The sequence below is a fragment of the Thamnophis elegans genome, chromosome 11, assembly GCF_009769535.1.
Source record: "Thamnophis elegans isolate rThaEle1 chromosome 11, rThaEle1.pri, whole genome shotgun sequence".
Classification (NCBI taxonomy): Eukaryota; Metazoa; Chordata; class Lepidosauria; order Squamata; family Colubridae; genus Thamnophis; species Thamnophis elegans.
This window is the reverse complement of record NC_045551.1, coordinates 44241585-44261135: the sequence shown is the minus strand read 5'-3', so window position 1 is coordinate 44261135 and position 19551 is coordinate 44241585. Positions and strand designations below refer to the sequence as shown.

Below are 19551 nucleotides of genomic sequence, written 5' to 3'. Positions count from 1 at the left end.
TTAGATATCTTTTTCACTTCTTCGCTGCTAGGTTCAAGTGAACTTATTATTATGTAGGCTGGTTGACACTAACAGCATTTGCAATATTATGCCTTAAGTCTGATTCTTCACTTTCTCTTTTTTATTTTCATAATATATTTTTCTAAGTCTTGCTTGCTTTTGGCTTAAACAGTACTGTCATTTATATATATATATCTGATAGTGTTTTGATGCTAATATAGATAACATAATTTCCAAGTTTGCAATCCATATTAGAGTCCCAAATACTCACACACAATGACTGTAAATTATCACAATACTTATTGTAAATTAAATAGAATTGGGATAATATCCTTTTTTCACAATCTATAACCTTGCATTGTACAATGAAGCAAGCTCTACTTCCTTACTGTATTCATTTCTTCCATCTAGTATATATATATGCAGTATTCACTTTCTGACCTTGTGTCTCTCTGGCTTTTTTGACACCTGATAGTTCATTTGGCTTTATTCTCTTTCCATATTTGGTATTATTTTCCTAAGTTCATAGGCTAAATTTTTTGGGTGGGAGGAATCAGTACAATAAGTCAGAAATGTGTACATCCCTTTTTATTTCTCCTTCATCAGTTCGGTGTAACCTCCAATTATTTCCACTTTCTATGTCGGCATATTTCCATATTGGTTGACAGAGAGCCTTTTCCAGTGCTCTTTTTCTCAAAGAAGCATATTTGTGTCATTATCATTTTGTACTTTAATTTATATAAGTGTTCAGTATAGCCTTTTCACCTTCATTTGCTTTAATAGATCTCTACTGTAATTAATATTTCTTATTTCAGCTGTAAATTTTCTTATGATTTCTCAGATTTTCTTAACAGTACCTCCCGTGCTCCTCTTTTGCTTGGTGGTATTCTTGATCAAGGTATTTATTCTTCTCTTATTCTTTCTTTCTTGATATTTAAAGTTAGATGTTGATCTTCCTGTTCTCCAGTTTTTTTCAGTTTTAAGGAAAGATGTTCTGATAGCTATTATTGTCTTTAAAATTTTGGGATTTTATCCCCAATTCAGTTTTGCCTATCTCTTCCAATTTTTTGCAAAGGTAGTGTACTGAATCTTTTCTTTCTGGCTGTATGTTCTCCATACTTAAAGCATTCTGGTACCCTAATTCAGGTTTCTAAGTGACACTAATCATTCAACATTATCGACATTCAATCTATAGTATATACCTAGAACTTGTTTGAATGCTTCAGCCACGTTTTTAAAGATAGGCAACAATAAAAAATGGTTCGTTATTCCCTCTGAAAGTAAAGATCCTTTGGCTAGATGAGTTGCAGAATTTTCCTCCTGCCCTCACCTCTATACTTAACTTCACATTTTCCATTTGACCAGGTTGGCAAAACCAACCTTCTCTTCAGCTGAATTTTAAAACTGATGAAGCTCTTTCTTTTTTGAGAAAATGCTCACATGATTAAAAATGATTTGTTGACAAGCTGTTGGGCCTGTAAATCAACTATTCATTTACAGGATACCACTGAATTAGGAAGAACATTTTATTCTTTAAGAATTCAATCCTGGTGATATAGCAGAACTCTTTAAAGTAACTAACAAGCTTCTGAGTGGACTCTCAAATAAGATAGGATCTTATTTAGAAGATCCAACCTTCTTCTAAACAATGATTGAACTGTTTTTTATAAAACTGTTTGTTTGGTAAAAGGCTGTAATTTGGCCATAAGAAAGTACGATCAGGGAATAAGGCTTGTAGGGTGAAGCTGAAATGCTTTAAACTACATGGGGAAAATTCTATAGCTGCTGTGTAATAACACAGCAACAAGCAAAGCAAGCTGTAATGCTGCTTACCAAATTTAAACCTAATAATATCAATAGGAAGTACTCGAAAAGATATACATCAGTAACAGCAAATGCTAATGGTAGCACAAAAATGAAATTGAAAAAAAAAATCATTGCGATGGGCCACTCCTATGATTAAAAAAAAAATCAGAGTAGTTATCCCTGAGCTAGGTGAAAAGGTCTTTTTCCAAACACTTTTTCAAAGACATGTTTTCCCCTAAGAGTAAAATCCTTAGCTAACTGGGACCAATTTTAAAATATTCAGAAGTTATGATTATTGGGGACCATCAGAACTTAGAATGTTGAAGCACAGACTGGAAGGAGGCAATGAGAAACCACTTCTATGTTGCCAAGAGAACTAGGCAGACATAGAAGACAAATTCAACTTGAGGGAGATTTTATCTTTTTGCTATAAAATAATATTAGCAAAAAAATTATAATCAAGTGAGTCGGAAACATCCACAGTTTTTGCAACTAATCAATTCATTACTTGATTCGTTTTGTAAATTTTTATTTAGAACAATGGAAAACAAATCCAACAAGTTTGTGTGAGTGTGTGTGTGTGTTTGTGTCTGTGTTTTTGCCACCTCGCAATTCTTTCAGTTTAATTTTACCAGAAGCCAGCAAGATAGCATGTTTGGATTCAGATCTTTTCATTTAAAACTGGCCTCTTATTAGATTAAGAACTCCTGGTATTAAAACTTGCATATCTTCTATCTAAAGCAAATGAAACCTATCACAGCAACGTCGGTGCTGTTATTTTTCAAAGCACATTAAAGGCTGCATGTGTGAGCTAAGTAGCTGATTTTTTTTATCACGAAGCTGCAATCTTTGTTATGTGTCGCATCTCACAGGGGTGCTTGTATGATCTAGTGTACCAATCATGGGTGAAATGCCTAGGTTACAGTGGCTGCCTGTAAGAAGCTTGCTTGATTGTGCAGTCTTGCCAGTTCCCGTAGGTGTCATCAGGTGAACAGGCAATTACTGGGAAACAAGTCAGAATACAGGACAGCAGCTCACAGAGAAGACTGACAAGAAAATAGCTATCAAAGCCGAATTAGCATATGGGGTGGGGGTGGGGGCTTCTCATATATTAAAATGCTGGCTTTCAACAACCCCCCCCCCCACTTATTCAATTGAATCTATAATAGCTATTTGTATATATAAGGGAAAGTTTTGGTCAAATCAGCTAAAGACTTTTAAAACCTCTGACATTCAAAGTGCGGTGGGAACAATTTTGGAGCATAAAAGTATGCCTGCAGGCTCGCTGAATGGGAAAACGGAATGTGCCCAGATTTTTGGCCAAGATTATGTCTCGCCTGAATGGTAAGGGCAGGAGACTACGCATTGTTTATATTGTACTTTTGCTAATAAAAGAATGACACCAGGGTGTGATACGTTGAAAGAATTTTAAGAGCTTAATTTTTCCACCTTGAGTCTTTCATCTGCTGTTTTACAAGCATAAATGCTGAAAAGTTTATAGTGTTTAGACTTCTTTGACCATCCACCAAGTGGATAAGTTACGAAGTAAACTCCAGTACCGCAAACTCCAGTATCGTATCTGGTCTAGGATTAAGAAGAAGATTAATGTTTTTGAAATATTAACTAAAAGGCATACCAGTAAAACCCATTGAGGCACCCTCTTTTGATTGTTGACGCAGCCCATCATCATCCTGGAAGTCTATATAGACAAGGTCAATGGCCTGCAAGCCAAAAGCCTTCGTTGTGACGATAATTTTTTGCCGTGCATAAAGAATATCATGAGTGTCTTTACTACTTGTTGAACCTGAAACAAAAGACCATTATGGATGAAAATGTAATTCTCATATTACAAATGTTTGTAACAGAGCTTTAGTTAAGGATACATTTGCTTTTTATTTGCAAAAAAAGACAATAAGAGATTGTTATGTGATCACAATTTTTAAGATATGGTTGAAAGAATATTATTCAACTCATAGACACTTGCTTTCTACAAAAGCCTATTATTTCTTACTATGTCTCTTTTTAAATAATTTTCATTTAATTTTGCTATCATCTATTTTTATTTGTTAAAAAGGCCCACTACAAAGTTATGGATATAATAAAGCATACACAAACATTAAGAAAATATCCTTAAATGTTGCTCAACTCATTTAATCCAGAATAGTGCCATTAAATGCACCTAAAATTGCTTTTTTGGTAAAAAGAAACCTTTTGGTTAAATACTTATGTAAGTATACTAATTTCTCTTATAATTTATTCAAATTTAAAATTTTAATTTGGGAATAATGTTTATATGTAATACCTTAAGTAGAATAGTTGAGATCTGTTTTGAAGCATTCACAAGTAACCTGCTGAAGATTTTATTATTCATCATTATATATTGAATTCCTTTTGTTTGGAAGGGCTGATTCTAAACTGCATTGTGATTAGAGGTTGGGTCCACAAGTCAGACTAGAATATGACTCTCTGTGGTTTAGTGTGTGTGGAAAGTACCCAACATGATAAGTTTATAACTCAGTATGGATCTAGGAAATTGAGTTAATTCCCCAATAAATATGGAATCCTGCATTATGGGAACGTAATCCACAAATTCTTATAAGGGAATACAATCCACACTTAGGCACCTGCCATAAGTGAACAGTAAAAAGAAAAGCTGCTGACCTTGTTTACTTTTTGAAAAATGTTAAACAGCATCTGAAGATACAGAGGCAATAAAAATAAATTATTTGCCCAGGGCATTTTTTTTAATCTGGTACCCTCCATATGTCTTGATCTACAACTCTTGTATCCCCAGGCAGCAAGCACATATGTTAAGATGCGTGCAATAAAATAGACAAGCAAATAAAGACAGATTGCTAAAATATTAAGAATAGTTCATAGTTCGTACACCAAAATATTACATCATATACACACTAATATTACTTCAATATTTTTTAAATGTTAAATTTGCATATAAAGAGGTGGTTTCATTATTAACTTCCCCCATAAAATCTTACATTATTTTTATGACCCAGTAAACAGAATTGTCTATTTTATTTTATTTTTTTGCAAAAATTACAAAATGAACAGGTTAATGTTAATTCTGGTACTCTTTGGCCTATAAAAATAATGGAAACATTTATCACAGAATTACAATCAGATATAGTCAAATATATTTACTGTTGATTTAAGTAGGCTTATGATAAAACTGAATGGAGCACAGTATCCTAACTACTGCTGAATTAACATATTCTTTAAAAAAGGAAATACCTATACTGGCACGAAAATCCTCGCCTCCAAATACCACAGCATCTAAATGAAGGCCAACCTGTGGTTCTCGTCTCAGAGTTTCTTCACAAACAGCCTTTAAGTGCAACATAAATATTAATACAAGAAGCAGGAATTTAAAAATTAGTTTTGTAATAAAAAATATACTAAGGCTATTCCTTATCTTAAAATAACAACAAATGATAGCCACACAGAAATTAAACAATACATACTCTGGATGCAAAAATGGAGTATAATTAAAATTAAAATGCAGAATACAGTATTTTATTTCCCTATTAGTTTTTCTGATAAAGTTTTCCAATGTGGCAACTACTTTTGGATTTAATAAAGCAATAAAAAATAAAACCCACTACATGATGTTTACAGTATGGGACTTTTTAAAAGATTCCAAAATGTTTAGCACTGCAGAGAAACACAACTAAAGCATATTTGGTTTAATACACTGCAGATGGAGATTGCAACTACTCACAATTTAATAGGCAGCATATGGTATGTTATCAACTGATGCTCCTTGGATATCTTCAAATTAATATAATTACCGGAGATATAAAATGCAACAAGTAGCATAGAAAATCATTTGAAAAGCAAATGATACCTTAGGGATTTTCTAAATGCATCAATCCCAGTATTATTGCAAGCTTTGAATAATGAAATATTTATTTATTTAGAAATATAATTTGGTAGCAATAATGCAATGCTTGCAAGGATCTTGTGAACAACCAGTGCTAAAATAAGTTCAGCTGTTTGTATTTATTATTTTAAGCAATACATTAAGCAGACATAATCAGTACGTGTAATGCTACTTTAATCTCTACAACTCCTAAGCATAGGAAATCACAATTGATATTTTTCAGGGCAGAATTTAATGGTCTTTTTTCTTTGGGTTTCACATTTGAGGAAAGGCAAAATATTAATTAAAAAAGAGGAGGAAAACTTTTTGCATTACGATCTATAATTAGTATTTCTTTAGCCTATATTGAAAAAGAAATCTCTGAAACTGAGATTTATATTAACACACTAGCCCAAGGGCCTCCCAGCAGCTCCTTCAAGTAACAGCAAACTTTTACAAGAAATCTTGGCCTGACTGGACTGCACTCAATTTCAGCATTAATATCTTTCTTCCATAGAAAACTGCAGGCCGGATGCCAAAAACAGGCTATCTGCATGCATTCATCACCATTGAGATGGGGGAGGAGGTAGAAAATGGATTCTGGGGCCAAGAAGAGAAAGAGATTGTGCATATAGTCATATCATGCAGATATTACATCCTGGAAATTCTCATGTATTTTTTTTTTAACTGTTAGGTCCAGCTGAACATGTACATTAAAAAAACAACAACTAAGAAAGAATATTGGAGAAAAAAAATACCTAATATTCTTTCAATTCCATTTTAAAATACTTTTAAAATATTTAATATGATGCTTAAAAAATCAAATGCAAATGAGAGAAAAGAAATCATGAGAGTTAGAATATTTAGAAACACTCTTAACTATTTGGGGCTATTTTTGAGACTTGAGTGTCTTTTATTCAGTTTATTCATACGAGCTTAAAGTAATTGCAGCAGTGCAGAAGAAAGCAGTTATGTCAGATGCATCTATGTCATGTAAAGCTGAATAATTAGGGGTAATGAATGGATTTCTATAAAAAATGAAAGCAATATAATTTTAAAAACATAATAGTTTGCTTCTCTCCCATTTCTATTTATGGTGGTGTTATTTATTTATTTGTTTGTTTGTTTATTTATTTATTTATTATTTATTTATTTAACGGAACATATAATCTATAAGCCTAAGACTGTATTCAGGCATGCTAAATTAAACAGATCTTTCTTACCTTAAAATTGAGCAAACCCATTGCAGTTTCCACAAAAGGAATGAAATTGATCGGCTCTATGAGTGTTCGGCCTTGTAAGTGCCACGCACATTTCTCCATAAACTAGGAACATTACAGAGAGGACATAACATCAAGGCCTGGGCTTTTTAAAACCTCTACAAAAATGGTCTGCAATTTCTTTGCACAAAATTGCAGACCAACCAAGCAGACAATCCGAAGTCCAGATTGCTAGCCCCAATTCTCTGCCCCTGTGTTTTGAGTCTGTTGTTATAGCATTACTCTTATGTTTTCAGCACTACAGGTTTAGCTGCACACATATTTGCCTAACACCTATCATCACCCTGCCTTTGTTAAATGCAAATAAAGCAGGATCTGTAAAACAAGGAAGAATTGATATACCTGACATTCTGTTTTCTTTCATGTCTGACACTGACATGCCTGTATATTTTTTTCCAGCCTTCCAAAGTGGCATCCACATTATTCATCCCGACCCTGTTACCCTTTGTCCTGGAGATCTTTTCTTCATAATTTTTAGCTTACCTAGGAAGGGCCTTAAAAAGGAAGTTTAATTCTTTGAAGACCAAAGCTTTCCAATTTTTTCCATGAGAGCAGTTCACAGCTAGCTCTGAGCTGCCGGTGGGGTACCCCTGATTCCCAAATCTATCATCTGGGAACATACAAAAGCTCTTGTACAGATTTCTTTTTTTCTTCTTCTCTTTTTCCCTTTTCAAAAGAGAAGGTGGGGGAGAAACTACCTCAGTATATTGTAAATCTATTATGTCTGTCCAGATCTAGCTATGTGTGGGGAGATAAACATATCACAGGTATGCTAAGTAAATTTTAGTCAATAAAGACAGGAGGGGAAAAAATCTCGCATCATTTTTATATTTAAGGAATATTTAACCATTAATGGCTATCAAAGGGAAAGGGAATTTTAATCATCTCTCCATTCAGTCTCAGTTGGGTAAATCATATCTAAGAGATTTGCATAAATATAAACCATCAAAGACTTTTCATCTTCAAAGGGGGTTTCAAGTCCCTATAAGCTTTGTACTGTAATCATCACAGGTCACAACCCTGCAGGAATAAGGCTGCTATGGCAACATAAAAAACTAATGCTTAAGGCTTAGCATAATATTCTGACTAATATAAAGGAAACTCATTTTGAAACCTGGCAGCCTATTTACCAGAAACTGGATTAGAGGTGTTATTTCCCCTTTTAGCGCTTCTCCCCCTCCCCAAATTTCACCCCTCCCCCAAACAAAAGAAAAATAGAACCACAGCATCTTGAAAAGGGTTCTAAGCACTTTGCAGTAACTTTACATTAGGTCAAAATAAATTAAAACATTTTTTTCCTGCATGTTCTCCATCCCTCCCTTTTTTTTAAAAATGCAGAGTCATCATTGTCACCACTGCCACTGCTTTTCCGATCCTTTCAAAACCTAGTAAACCCCAGAATGTAAGGAATTAAGGGGGGAAAGTCAAGAAAAGGAACAAGAAGGAAGACTTAGGAAGCCCATCTGTCTATCAACCTCCCTACTCAGAAGTAAGGGCCAATGGCCTGATTTCCAATTAAATGGACACAGCCACAATCTGATGCTAGACCCAACAGTGTGATAATCAAACAAAGCTAGTCCCTAATAACTTCACAGGCAAGAATTGGTTCATATTCAAAATTTAAATTTTACACTGGAGCTTCTTTGTAAGTTAAATGGTTAAAAAAATGGAAACCTCCCCCCTTCCCCTGAGCCACTTCTATGTATCTGCTGAAATCTTTATGTCTTGCATTTTGGGACCATTAGATTAGGTAAAGTTTGGATCCAAGTATGTTTCTTTTTCCCATTTTAATTATTTTTGTCTTCTTCCTTCCTTTCCCCCCCTTTTAAGTACTATTAGCACCAAATACAAAAGGCAACTAGTGGAGAAGTTTCAATTAATTTTTTTCAAAAGGAGACAATTAAATGTTTCCGGCTTGGTAAAGTGTTCATTTCAGTGAGAGGGCTGGAAAAAAGGAAAGGGGGGAGACAGAAAACAAAGATTGGGGAGGGGATGAAGGCGCAGGCTTTAGCCATTCTTTCAATTCCAGTGCACACCCGATAGTGTGTTGGGAAGAATGCCCACTGTTCAGGATTTGTGGGCAGATTGTCCCACAACAAAAGAGCCAGAGTTAGGCTTGTTATAGTCCAATAAGCCATGCCAGTCAAACAAGTACCCATCTGAAGGACAAAGAGAGAGCAAGAGATTCTCACACAAAAGGGAACAAGTAAGCCCGTCTTTTAGTTGTGCATCAGTCGCCAGGTTTTAGGCTTCGCATAAATCAAAATGAAGGACAAAAATAAACAGCCAAAAGCTTTCCATAGCAATGGCCATCTTAAAAGCAAAGTAAGAGGACTGCCTCTGGGAAAGGGTTGGGGAAGGAAAGATGGGCTCTGCTTCCAGGAAAAAGCAAGTCTGGGGGAAACGAGTGTCCAGTCACACCCAGCGAATATTTATTGAATCGTCCTAAAACCTTGGATAGATAGAAATATGAATATGCATAGCCAACTCTCAGATGCTTTAGTCTGCTGTTTGCTGAATCAACAAAAGGCCTTTAGATTTTGCTGTTTTTTTTTACATATACCGTACTTTTTATATATGTACGAATACATTTTTGTATATTTATATATACAGTATACAATATGTGTGTGTGTATACACACACACATACACACAAACTAATGTAAAGAAAGAAAATGAACAGAAAAAGAAATCAAAGAGAAAGCTAAAATTGCAAGAAAGGAGAAAAAGTTAAAGAAAAATAGAAAAGCAGGAAAAAAAAAGATGGAATTAGTTTCCAATCTTCTTTATAGCAGTTGTTAAATACAATTATAAATGTAGATCTTGCTGTCTGAAAGAGCCACCGAATGTGATAAAATAATGAAATGATTCCTTGTGGATATGTTTGGACATACTGGACATTAGGTTTTCTGAATGTTGGAATGTTTTCTTTCACTGATATTCGATAAGAAGTAGACTCAATTACTGGAGCTGACTGGGCAAGAATTATAAAGAACCGATGGCCACTTAATACTAGTAGATATAGACTAGATGAGGACACGTAACTGAACTTCAGAATCTATTTATCTATTTTCCTTTGTGGATTTTATATTTAATTTGTGCTCATCCCTACCCCAGGCTCGGAAAACAAAGTAAAATGAAGCTTGACTGACTTCAATAATATTCTCAAGAAATAATATGGTAAAATGAAATGAAAATTCCTCTTCAATAATAAACACAATTATAGCATAATTAGGCCCGTTTCAGCATTTTCTTATGCAATTTGACAGACTAACCATTTACAATCTCCAGTTTCTATTGGCTGAAAAGTCAGTCATGAAAAACAAACACACCTGCCAGCAATTTAAAAGGAAGACATAGAGGGCTGGACAGGAAATAATATATTTCCTAATTAAAAACACTAGTTAAAAGCTTCCTGTTTGTTCTTTGGGCTGCCCTTGGGAGTGACCTTTCCTTCTATCTCCACCATAATTTTTTCACATGTTGGTAAAATGCTTCCTCCATCCACCAAAATGTTCTAACATGGAGAATAAATTCTATATCATGATTGCTGGACTTCAAGTATGATGAATAGGAGGATTGATTCTTAACAGTTTTTGTTTCATTTTACTTTGTCCAAAATGAATCATAATATATTAATATTGCATTTCTAAATCCACCTCCTTTTATACACATACAATGCATATGCGGTTACAAACTATTCTCTTTGTCCTGTGAGTCTTGAAAACAGAGTTTTAAATGTGTTCGTGTGATTTGATTCTCCCTTGCTAAGAAAATCGACTATGTTTAATATCTCAAAACGGCATAGGACAACTATCACAATTCTCAAATCTGACTTAGTTTCTGCTTAAGAGAAGATAAATTACTTTTTGATATTCCAAAACAAAATGGGTAAATTATACAGTAGATGAACTGAATCAAGTACTAGCATCAGGAATATTTCATATTTGCTTCATGATATCATTCTGTTTCTTCCCTTCTGAAACTGGATGCAAATCTTTATCTGAGATAATGGCAGATAAAACTCACCCATTTTATTTCGTCTATGTTGTCAACCTTCGGGAGCATCAGGCTAGTAGGAAGAATCTTGGATTTCAAAATGACCTTCATATCTTCTTCTGCAAGACCACTCGACACTGAATTGATCCTAACACACTTCTCCGTCTGACCAAAGTCAAAGTTCTCAAGGGCTTCCACAGTTTTTATTCTAGCTTCTGCCTATTTTTTTTTGAAAAAGATAAAGATAAACCAAATGTTTTACTAAGAACTAACTTTTTAAAAATCAAGTTTATTTAAGTGAACAATGGAGAAATTCACCTGCATTACAGATCATGATATAGTTAGATTGGGCGAGGTCATATGCAAGGGTATCCTTGGAATGTGATCAAAAAAGTCAAGCTGATGAAATTCTGTCGTCGTCCCCCCAAATGTGCATTGTATATGCTATCTTGATCTTTTTGACCATACATAGTGGACACACGTGCTCAGGTGCTATTCTTTTTTAAAATAAAAACAATTAGGCTTAGCCACAATTCAATGTGTTTAATCAACTATTTGTGAGTCATAGCAGATGGCAGCACCTAGAGCACTTTAACTTGAACAAGTTGAACAGGGTTGGATCTGATTGGCACTTGGATGGCACAATCCCATTAAAGAATCCTAAGGCAACATTTTTTTTTCTTCCTAGCATTTTCTTGCAAGTGCAGGCTCCACTTTTTAAAGATCAACTGAGTATTGGTTGCAACAGGAATTGATTGACGACTGGTTTGTCACCTGAGCTTGAAATCATGAGCTGAGAGAGAGAGAGTGACTTTCATGCCTATAGCAAGATTAGAACTCACATTCTCGTGGTTCCTTATCCACTAGACCAAACTGGTCCTCTAGCCTAAAGCTATACACGAAAGTAACTCTCTTCCCCCTCCCCAAAAATCTTAGAAACTAGAATCTTTGTTTTTATGATACTTTAAATGTGATTTTTATATTTGTTGTATCTGTGTGTTTTTAATATGTAGTTTTGCTTGTTGAGGACCCAGATTGTGAGGGCGATATGCTGACTCTGTTAACCGCTCAGAGAGGGCTGAAAGCCCTATGAAGCGGTATATAAGTCTAACTGCTATTGCTATTGCTATTGTTTACTGCCCAGAGCCACCTTTCAAGAGATGGGAAGCCATATACATTTAATAAATACATAAATAAAATAAATAGATGGCTATTTCTATAGTGTTATCATAAAAAATTATATATATATACACATACATACATACATACATACATACAAAGTGACCAGAGGTCAAAATCATCTTGAAAGAGACTTTTTAAAAATAAAAGGATCATGATAATTACTAATCTAATAAAAAAAATATGATTGTGTCCAGAAGTGGAAAAGCAGCTCTGCTCATACATGATTGATCTTCATTATTCATTAACTTTGGCCAAGTATTGGATGGGAAATGTAATTCAAGGGCAGAGGACTAACTTGGTCCATTAGCTAACATATAATCCCAGTAACTGATTATCAATCATGAAAAGATTAATCATGTTTACAGTTAAGAGAACATGTTTCATATTATACTATGTTAGATACACTAATAATATATTATTCAGAGCCAGTTTGGTGTAGTGCTTGAGGCATCAGGCTAGAAACCAAGTGAACAAAATTCTTGTCCTGCCTCACTAACCCAGTTGGCACTATAAGGCACCAAATCTCCTTACTGGAGAGATGGGTGGCATAAAAAAATAATTAATTATTGGAGATATAGGGTCAGTAAATTCTCATGCATTCTATTAGTATCTAGGGCTGTGACGCTGAACCTTTGGCAGTCATGGCCAAAGTGGCACATGCAGTCATGTCATCCGGCATGCCCGGCCTTGCCTGTTTGTCTTCCAGGTTTCCGGCACGCATGCGCACACAATGGTCAGCTGTCCTTTGCATGTGCGGCAGTGCTGAAAACTGGTGTGCACATGCGCACCAGCCAGTTGATTGCTGGGTGCACATGTGCGCCAGAACCTGTAAGATTGGCTTTTCCAAAGCATGATTCCTTCATGCATGTGGCAGTACTGAAAATTGGTGTGCGCATGCACACTGGCCAGCTGATTATCAGGCACACATGCGCACCAGAACCTGGAAGTTTGGCTTTTCCAGAGCACAATCTCAATGAGTGTGCACACACGCATGATGGTTCCACGCAACCATTTTGGCATTAGGTTCACCATCACTGATCGAGGCCAAGACAATTTTAAAATACAGCAGAAAATATTAAGGTTGAAACAAGACTTCAATCCAGCTTTGGAAACAAAGACAGAAAAGATTTAAAAATGTGCTCTGCATTAAAGAATCTGAGAAAATAGTAGTTTACAGTTGTCAGGACTGATCAGGATAAGATTCACAAGACTGGTATAAAACAGCTGTTACAATGCAGTGATTTATGAGTGCAAATATTGGCACAAATGTAAGTTTAGAGAGAAGAAAGCAATGCCCCCTCGTCAGAAAGTGTGAAAAAGGAAGAAGGTTAATGACTCTACAAACAATCATCTGATGAGACTTACCATCCCTTTATCAGTGTTACTTCAATATGCCTCAGATGGGGAGATTTCTAGGCACTTTCCTAATGAATTAGAAGCATTTTTTGTGGTTTCCTGAAACTGGGATGATTTGATTTTCTTTCAAACTTCCACTGGGGTCTCCTTTGAATGGTATCCTCACTCTCCCAGCACAGAGGAATGTGGGACATAAGGAATTCTTGCAAAATTATGAGATTGTGTTTTTTTTTCCTTCTTAAACTGAAAAAAAATATTGTACTTTAAGAAACGGGACAACAGACCATTGTTTCTTAAAATGCTGCTCTCAGGACCTCTAGCCACTTTTTAAAATTATGGTGGATTTTGTTTGTATAGGTTACATTTATTAATATTTAGCATATTAGTTAAATTTGTCATGTGCAAAATTTATTTATTTATAGAATCACAAACATAACAATATTACATTGATTAAATATAAACATATTTTATTTTAAAAACTATTTTTTAACAAAAAAGAATAATGAGAAGAGTGCCATTTTTTTAAATTTTTGCAAACTGAAATATTTGATTTTGTAGTCCGCTTAGAGCAGAGTTTCCCCAACGTTTCCAGTTTTGCAGACCGGCGGAGTGTGGAGGGGGGTGGGGAAGGAAGGTTCCACATGAGTAACTGGCAGACGCATGCGCACACAGCTCCGTTTTTGCAAGCAGCATGCACGAACTCCTGCTGCTCCCGCAAATGGAGCACACACACACGGTCACCTGTGGCTCGTGCAAGTGAGGATGTGCGCACCCCTGCGCACTCGTCAGCCGTTTCTGCAGCCCAGTTGCAATTGCTTTATGGCCCAACTACAGGTTGGAGACCCCCAGCTTAGAGGATCTAGGGGAGTCCCCAAAGAGCCTTTGATCATTCTTCAATAAACACTGCAAAAGATCCTTCTGCTCGTGCCATCTAGTGCTAGATTTCAACAGCTTCAAGGAGGTGATACTCTACTTGGCAATATAAACACAATTGATTCCCACATGAAGCCAAATTGCAGGACTTAACAGACATAGGCAAAATATTTTCTCCAGCGGCCTCTGCCAATAGGAGATGATTTTCTATTCCCAGAGAAACAGTGCAAGCATTTGATGGGCTTCTCCAATGTTCTGATGAAGTTTTGTCCTCTTGGGATGGATAAAAAAAAGTCAAGATAGCAAAGGTGATGAACTAAAAAAAGGGACTACCATCTTGTATACGGTACTTACCCCTATTCTCCTACTGTTAATAAAAATCTCAGCTCTGAAAGGGTTTTGGAGAAGATGGAGAAAAAGGTGGAAAACAGCCTGAGTGAGTTGTTCTTCTTTTGTACCTATCTGTCTGTCTATCTGTGTACCTGCCTGTATCGTTAATCAGAGGTAAGCTTTAAGCTTGGAAGTATTGGACTACATAAGGAATTAAATGCTGCGGAACTACCTGTCTTCTAAATAGAAATAATTACTTTTACAAAGAAGCGTCAACTGGGCATGAACCCTGTCCACCCACCAGAAATCACAAGTGATAAAGCTTGGACACAGATTAACTACCTCACTGAGAACTTGTCCATCAGTCTGTTGCTGTCGGTAATCTTCAAATATGTCCCTTTTCTATAACACAGCTCAAAATAACCAACCAGCAATGAAATTACTGTTCTTCACTATATTTCAACAGAAAAATGTGTTACTGTGAGAGATTTTATGCTCATGCCATCTGTTGGGTGCAGGATAGATATTTCATAGAACCATTGCATTCTAGCATTGTCCGTTTTAAAGGAAATGCGATTCCTTAGCAACACCAAGTCACACTGTTACTTTATTATATTTTCTTATCAGGCTTTAATCAAAAATTGTCAAGGAATGCACATTTGGTACTTCTAGAGTCTGTCGTCATTTTCAGCATCTATTCTATTTTATTATTTTTAGATCATCGATGTCAAGTTTTCATCATTAACAGCAATAAGGGCACTGAGTTTTAATAGACTTAACTTCCCATGCATAATCAGTGTGTATGGGTCATTCAGTGGAACACATATGAAATGAGCTGGAGAAAGACCATGGAATAGTATCCTTCTCTTTATTTAACAAATTATAGAACTTCTTTTTAGCTCCAGCTAAAAATGGAGGAGGAATAGAAAAGCGTTCCTGCCATTCCTACCATTCCAATTAGTGGAAGGTTTTGGATCCTTAATTTGAAAAAAAAAAAAGTAACTTCTATCTTCTTACAACTTCAGTGACACAGCAGTCTGCCTAATTTTCTGGCAACCATGCTTAGCCTTCTAGTTTCTAGTTTTGGTATTATCTGGAGGAATCCCATCCAAATATCTAATCAGGCTTAAACCTGCTTACTTATAAACAGGCAAAGTCAGCTGGGTGTTACCATCTGTGGAGACCAATGTACAATATATGAAAACACAGAGTTTTAGTCAATATCTGTTTTCTCCTATCATACAACCCAACATTTATGTTTATGTACCGTATTTTTGGGGGTATAAGACGCACCGGTGTATAAAACGCACCAAGATTTTGATGAGGCAAATTTTTTAAAAAAGTTTTTGCACTCTGCAGACCTCCCAAAAGAAAATGGGCCTGTTTTTTGCCAAAAAAAAGGGCATGCATAGCCTTTAGCTTATAGAGTGCTCTTGGGAGCTGCCGGGGCGGGGGGGGGGGAATTGAGCAAAGAACTGTTCTTTTCCACTCATTTCTGCCCTCCCCAGTCCCCAGGACATTCTGGATACCTCCTAAAGGCTATGCATGGCCATTTTGATGAAGGGGTCAGGGTTTCGGGGCCCAAAATGCTGTATTTAGTGTATAAGACGCACCCAGATTTTCACCCTCTTTTTTGAGGGAAAAAGGTTTATCTTATACTCAAATACAGTATTTGATTTCTGTCTTTCCTCAAAGATCACAGAGTTACTTGCATGAGAATTTCTCTTCATTGTACCCTCACAACAATAACCAGTGAGATAGGCAGGGACTGAAGGAGTGTAACTGGCCCAAAGTCCCAAGTGAATTTTTTTTGTGGTAGAGTCTGAACGTGAATCCACTTGAGCCCATTAATAAATGCTGAACTATTTACATCCATACAAAAGAACAATATAAAGCAACAGACTGAAAATAATTTGGTTGACTATTGTGTGATGCATTACATCAAAACATTCATTTCTTCCCATAATCCAGTCTTGGTGTTCAATCATTACAAGGGTTTTTAATCTTAGTTGCTTCTCCCTGTGCTAGGAGCTCCTTGGAAAGGTAATCTTTGTAAGTAAAAGATAATCAAAGATAATCAAATGCACAGAATAGTGCAAAGCACACACTGCTAGAGAGAAGTTCCCTGAAGACGGGCTCCAGTCCAGCACGAATCCGAACGCTCAGAAGACTAAACCTCTAGTCCTGGTGACTCACCCAGATTGGCTCCTACAACATTATCCTGGGACAAATATATTCACCGTCATTCGTGAAAGATAATCAAGTCTAAAGAAACCATCTTGGCCATTCATGCTCACCAATCCTATAGCTGTAGAACTGCTTTTATTCAGTTACCACAAGGGCCTTTTGTGAAAGATATTTCAGAGGGAAACTGCATAACTTGACTATTAACTCCACATTAAGGCCCAGTGAATATATGTTTTACTCATGAAAACCTATTTAAAAACCTACATTCTATGACAAGAGTCTACATTGACCATGCAAGATAGCCCCTTTGTTTGCTACAAGAAAGACCCTGCAGAGATGAATGAGGTTTGCTTACAAATTGAATGTCTGCCGAATTCTGGACTAGTTGAGCCTAATACGGAAAGGAAGCAATCAACACATTTACTTGGAAATATATGCCACACAAATCAGGGCAACTCATTTCTTGATCTAAATGTTTAGGATTTGGAGTGATTCGTGGAAAAACTAGAGACGTTTAACATTTTCTCTTATTCACAACAAGGATATCAAAGTGATAAAATACGTATTGTAATATCACGAGCTTTGTCCTTTTTTACTTACATTGTGGTGCCTCACACAGGGCATTACAATTCATGTTTTGCTATTTGCTCCCCCTCCCAGGATGCTATAAATTCTCTTCAAATTTGCTTGAAGAAGAACAAGTTTTAGACCTGTCTAAGGGACCTCCTTTCAAAGTGCAAATTAGTGCATGCACACACAAAATAACAATATAACTAATAAACAGAAAAATCCAGAAAAAACAGTTACTGTCAACCTGCTTTCCATTGAGGACCTGTACACTTCATGAGTCAAAAAAGAGGGCTGTGAAAATATTTACAGACCCCTCGCATTCTGGATATAAATTGTTTCAACTCCTATCCTCAAAACAAAGCTATAGGGCACTGCACACCAGAATAACTAGACACAAGAACAGTTTTTTCTCAAACACCATCACTCTGCTAAACAAATAATTCCTTCACCACTGTCAAACTATTCACTAAGGCTGCATTACTATTGCTATTAGTCTTCTCATCGTTCCTATCACCCATCTCCTCCCACTTATGACTGCATGACTGTAACTTTGTTGCTTGTATCCTTACGACTGATATTGATATTGATTGTTTCCTGATTGCTTATTTGTACCCTATGACTATCATTAAGTGCTGTACCTTATGATTCTTGATGAACGTATATTATCTTTTTATGTACACTCAGAGCATATGCACCAAAGACAAATTCCTTGTGTGTCCAATCACACTTGCCCAATAAAGAATTCTATTCTATTCTATTCTATTCTATTCCATTTTGTGCCTTGGCTACATCAAGCCTCTTCAAGGACTGATAACTGCAGAATGCTGTGAATCGCAATGTACAATGTGGAGCTACATTTCAAAGTTGCCATGCTGCTTTTGCCCATCAGATCCCAATCACCCCAGCCCCCTGCAAATACCTTATCTTTAAGATTTCTTTTGAAATAGTAACTGTTCTAGGTATTTATTAATTCAATATATTAATATTCTTATTATTTCCCTTTATTATTTACTATTTGTTCATCATGTTCTATCTCACCATTTCCCCCCTGAAGGTATAAGGCTAGTTTATCTTCTCAGCACTGATTAGGTCCAGTCTTATGTATGTTAAGCTCATGGGACCCTACTACCGCGATTTGGAATCAATGATATGTAATGGTTCATGCATTTTTTTTTTTTTTGCATTTGATAAAATTTACGTGTACAACCATATAATTTCCTCTCTTTCCCTTTGCAGCTTTAGTCAGGAAATGCCACACGTAACAATATATCATATGTACTTAAGTTTTAGTTCTGAATTAAGCTCTCCTTCCCCACCCCCTCTATGCTACAGGAAAGCTTTTCTGCTTAGCATGTCTTTATTCTAAAGCTCCTTCACTTCCCACTACAATAGTATAAGTCAAATGTCTTTTAGAGTTTGAATTGTCACTTGTCCAAGCAATGAATAATCCAAAAGTGAACATTAACATCTAGATTCTATTTTGACTGCATGCAGATAGATAAAAATGTATGCTGTAAATAATAGTATGATAGCTCATTGATGAATACATCTGTTTTTAAGCACGAAATGCTCAGAAATATATATATTTAAAATGCAAGCGTATGCTATTAACCATATCCTTTTAATATTTATCTTTCACCTAAGGTTCACAGTGATGTCTGTTACTACACGGTGGAAATGTAGCCATTTTGCCTACCTATGTACTGCTGATGAATCAAGCATCACCACAATAAACAGAGATTGAAATTAAGGAATATACATGCATTTGGTTCAATTGGCAACCATGAATGCCAGTAACCAGCATCTTCACAAGTTACTAGTTCTGAATCATCTGCAAAGAAAACAACATCCATCTACTTTTACACTCCAATGTACGAGGTGGGTCCTCACAGCGGGGATGCACAGACTTTGCCATCTGGAGAATAAATCGAGTGTGAAGTACAGTATAGCTTGGGACCAGGCTCAGTGGCAGCAGCTCAGCAGTTATTACATTAGTTCCAAACTTTCAGGGATTAAAGTGATCTCAATTCTACAGTCAGATAGGATAAGACAGACTGGGGAATAAAAGGACGTTGAAGATGAAGCCTTGTGG

General features: G+C 36.0%; 1 protein-coding gene across 2 annotated transcripts in view; it reads right to left on the bottom strand.

Moving 5' to 3' along the window:
- The window catches only part of CLYBL (citrate lyase beta like), a 201580-nt gene that overhangs the window by 16166 nt on the left and 165863 nt on the right, over positions 1 to 19551 (bottom strand). For both annotated transcript variants that reach the window (XM_032226771.1, XM_032226772.1), the window contains exons 3-6: positions 10992 to 11180; positions 6907 to 7008; positions 5056 to 5149; positions 3443 to 3610 (exon numbers count right to left, since the gene is read on the bottom strand). In XM_032226771.1, the coding sequence (XP_032082662.1) occupies positions 3443 to 3610; positions 5056 to 5149; positions 6907 to 7008; positions 10992 to 11180 (553 nt within the window). The remainder of the gene's footprint in view (positions 1 to 3442; positions 3611 to 5055; positions 5150 to 6906; positions 7009 to 10991; positions 11181 to 19551) is intronic.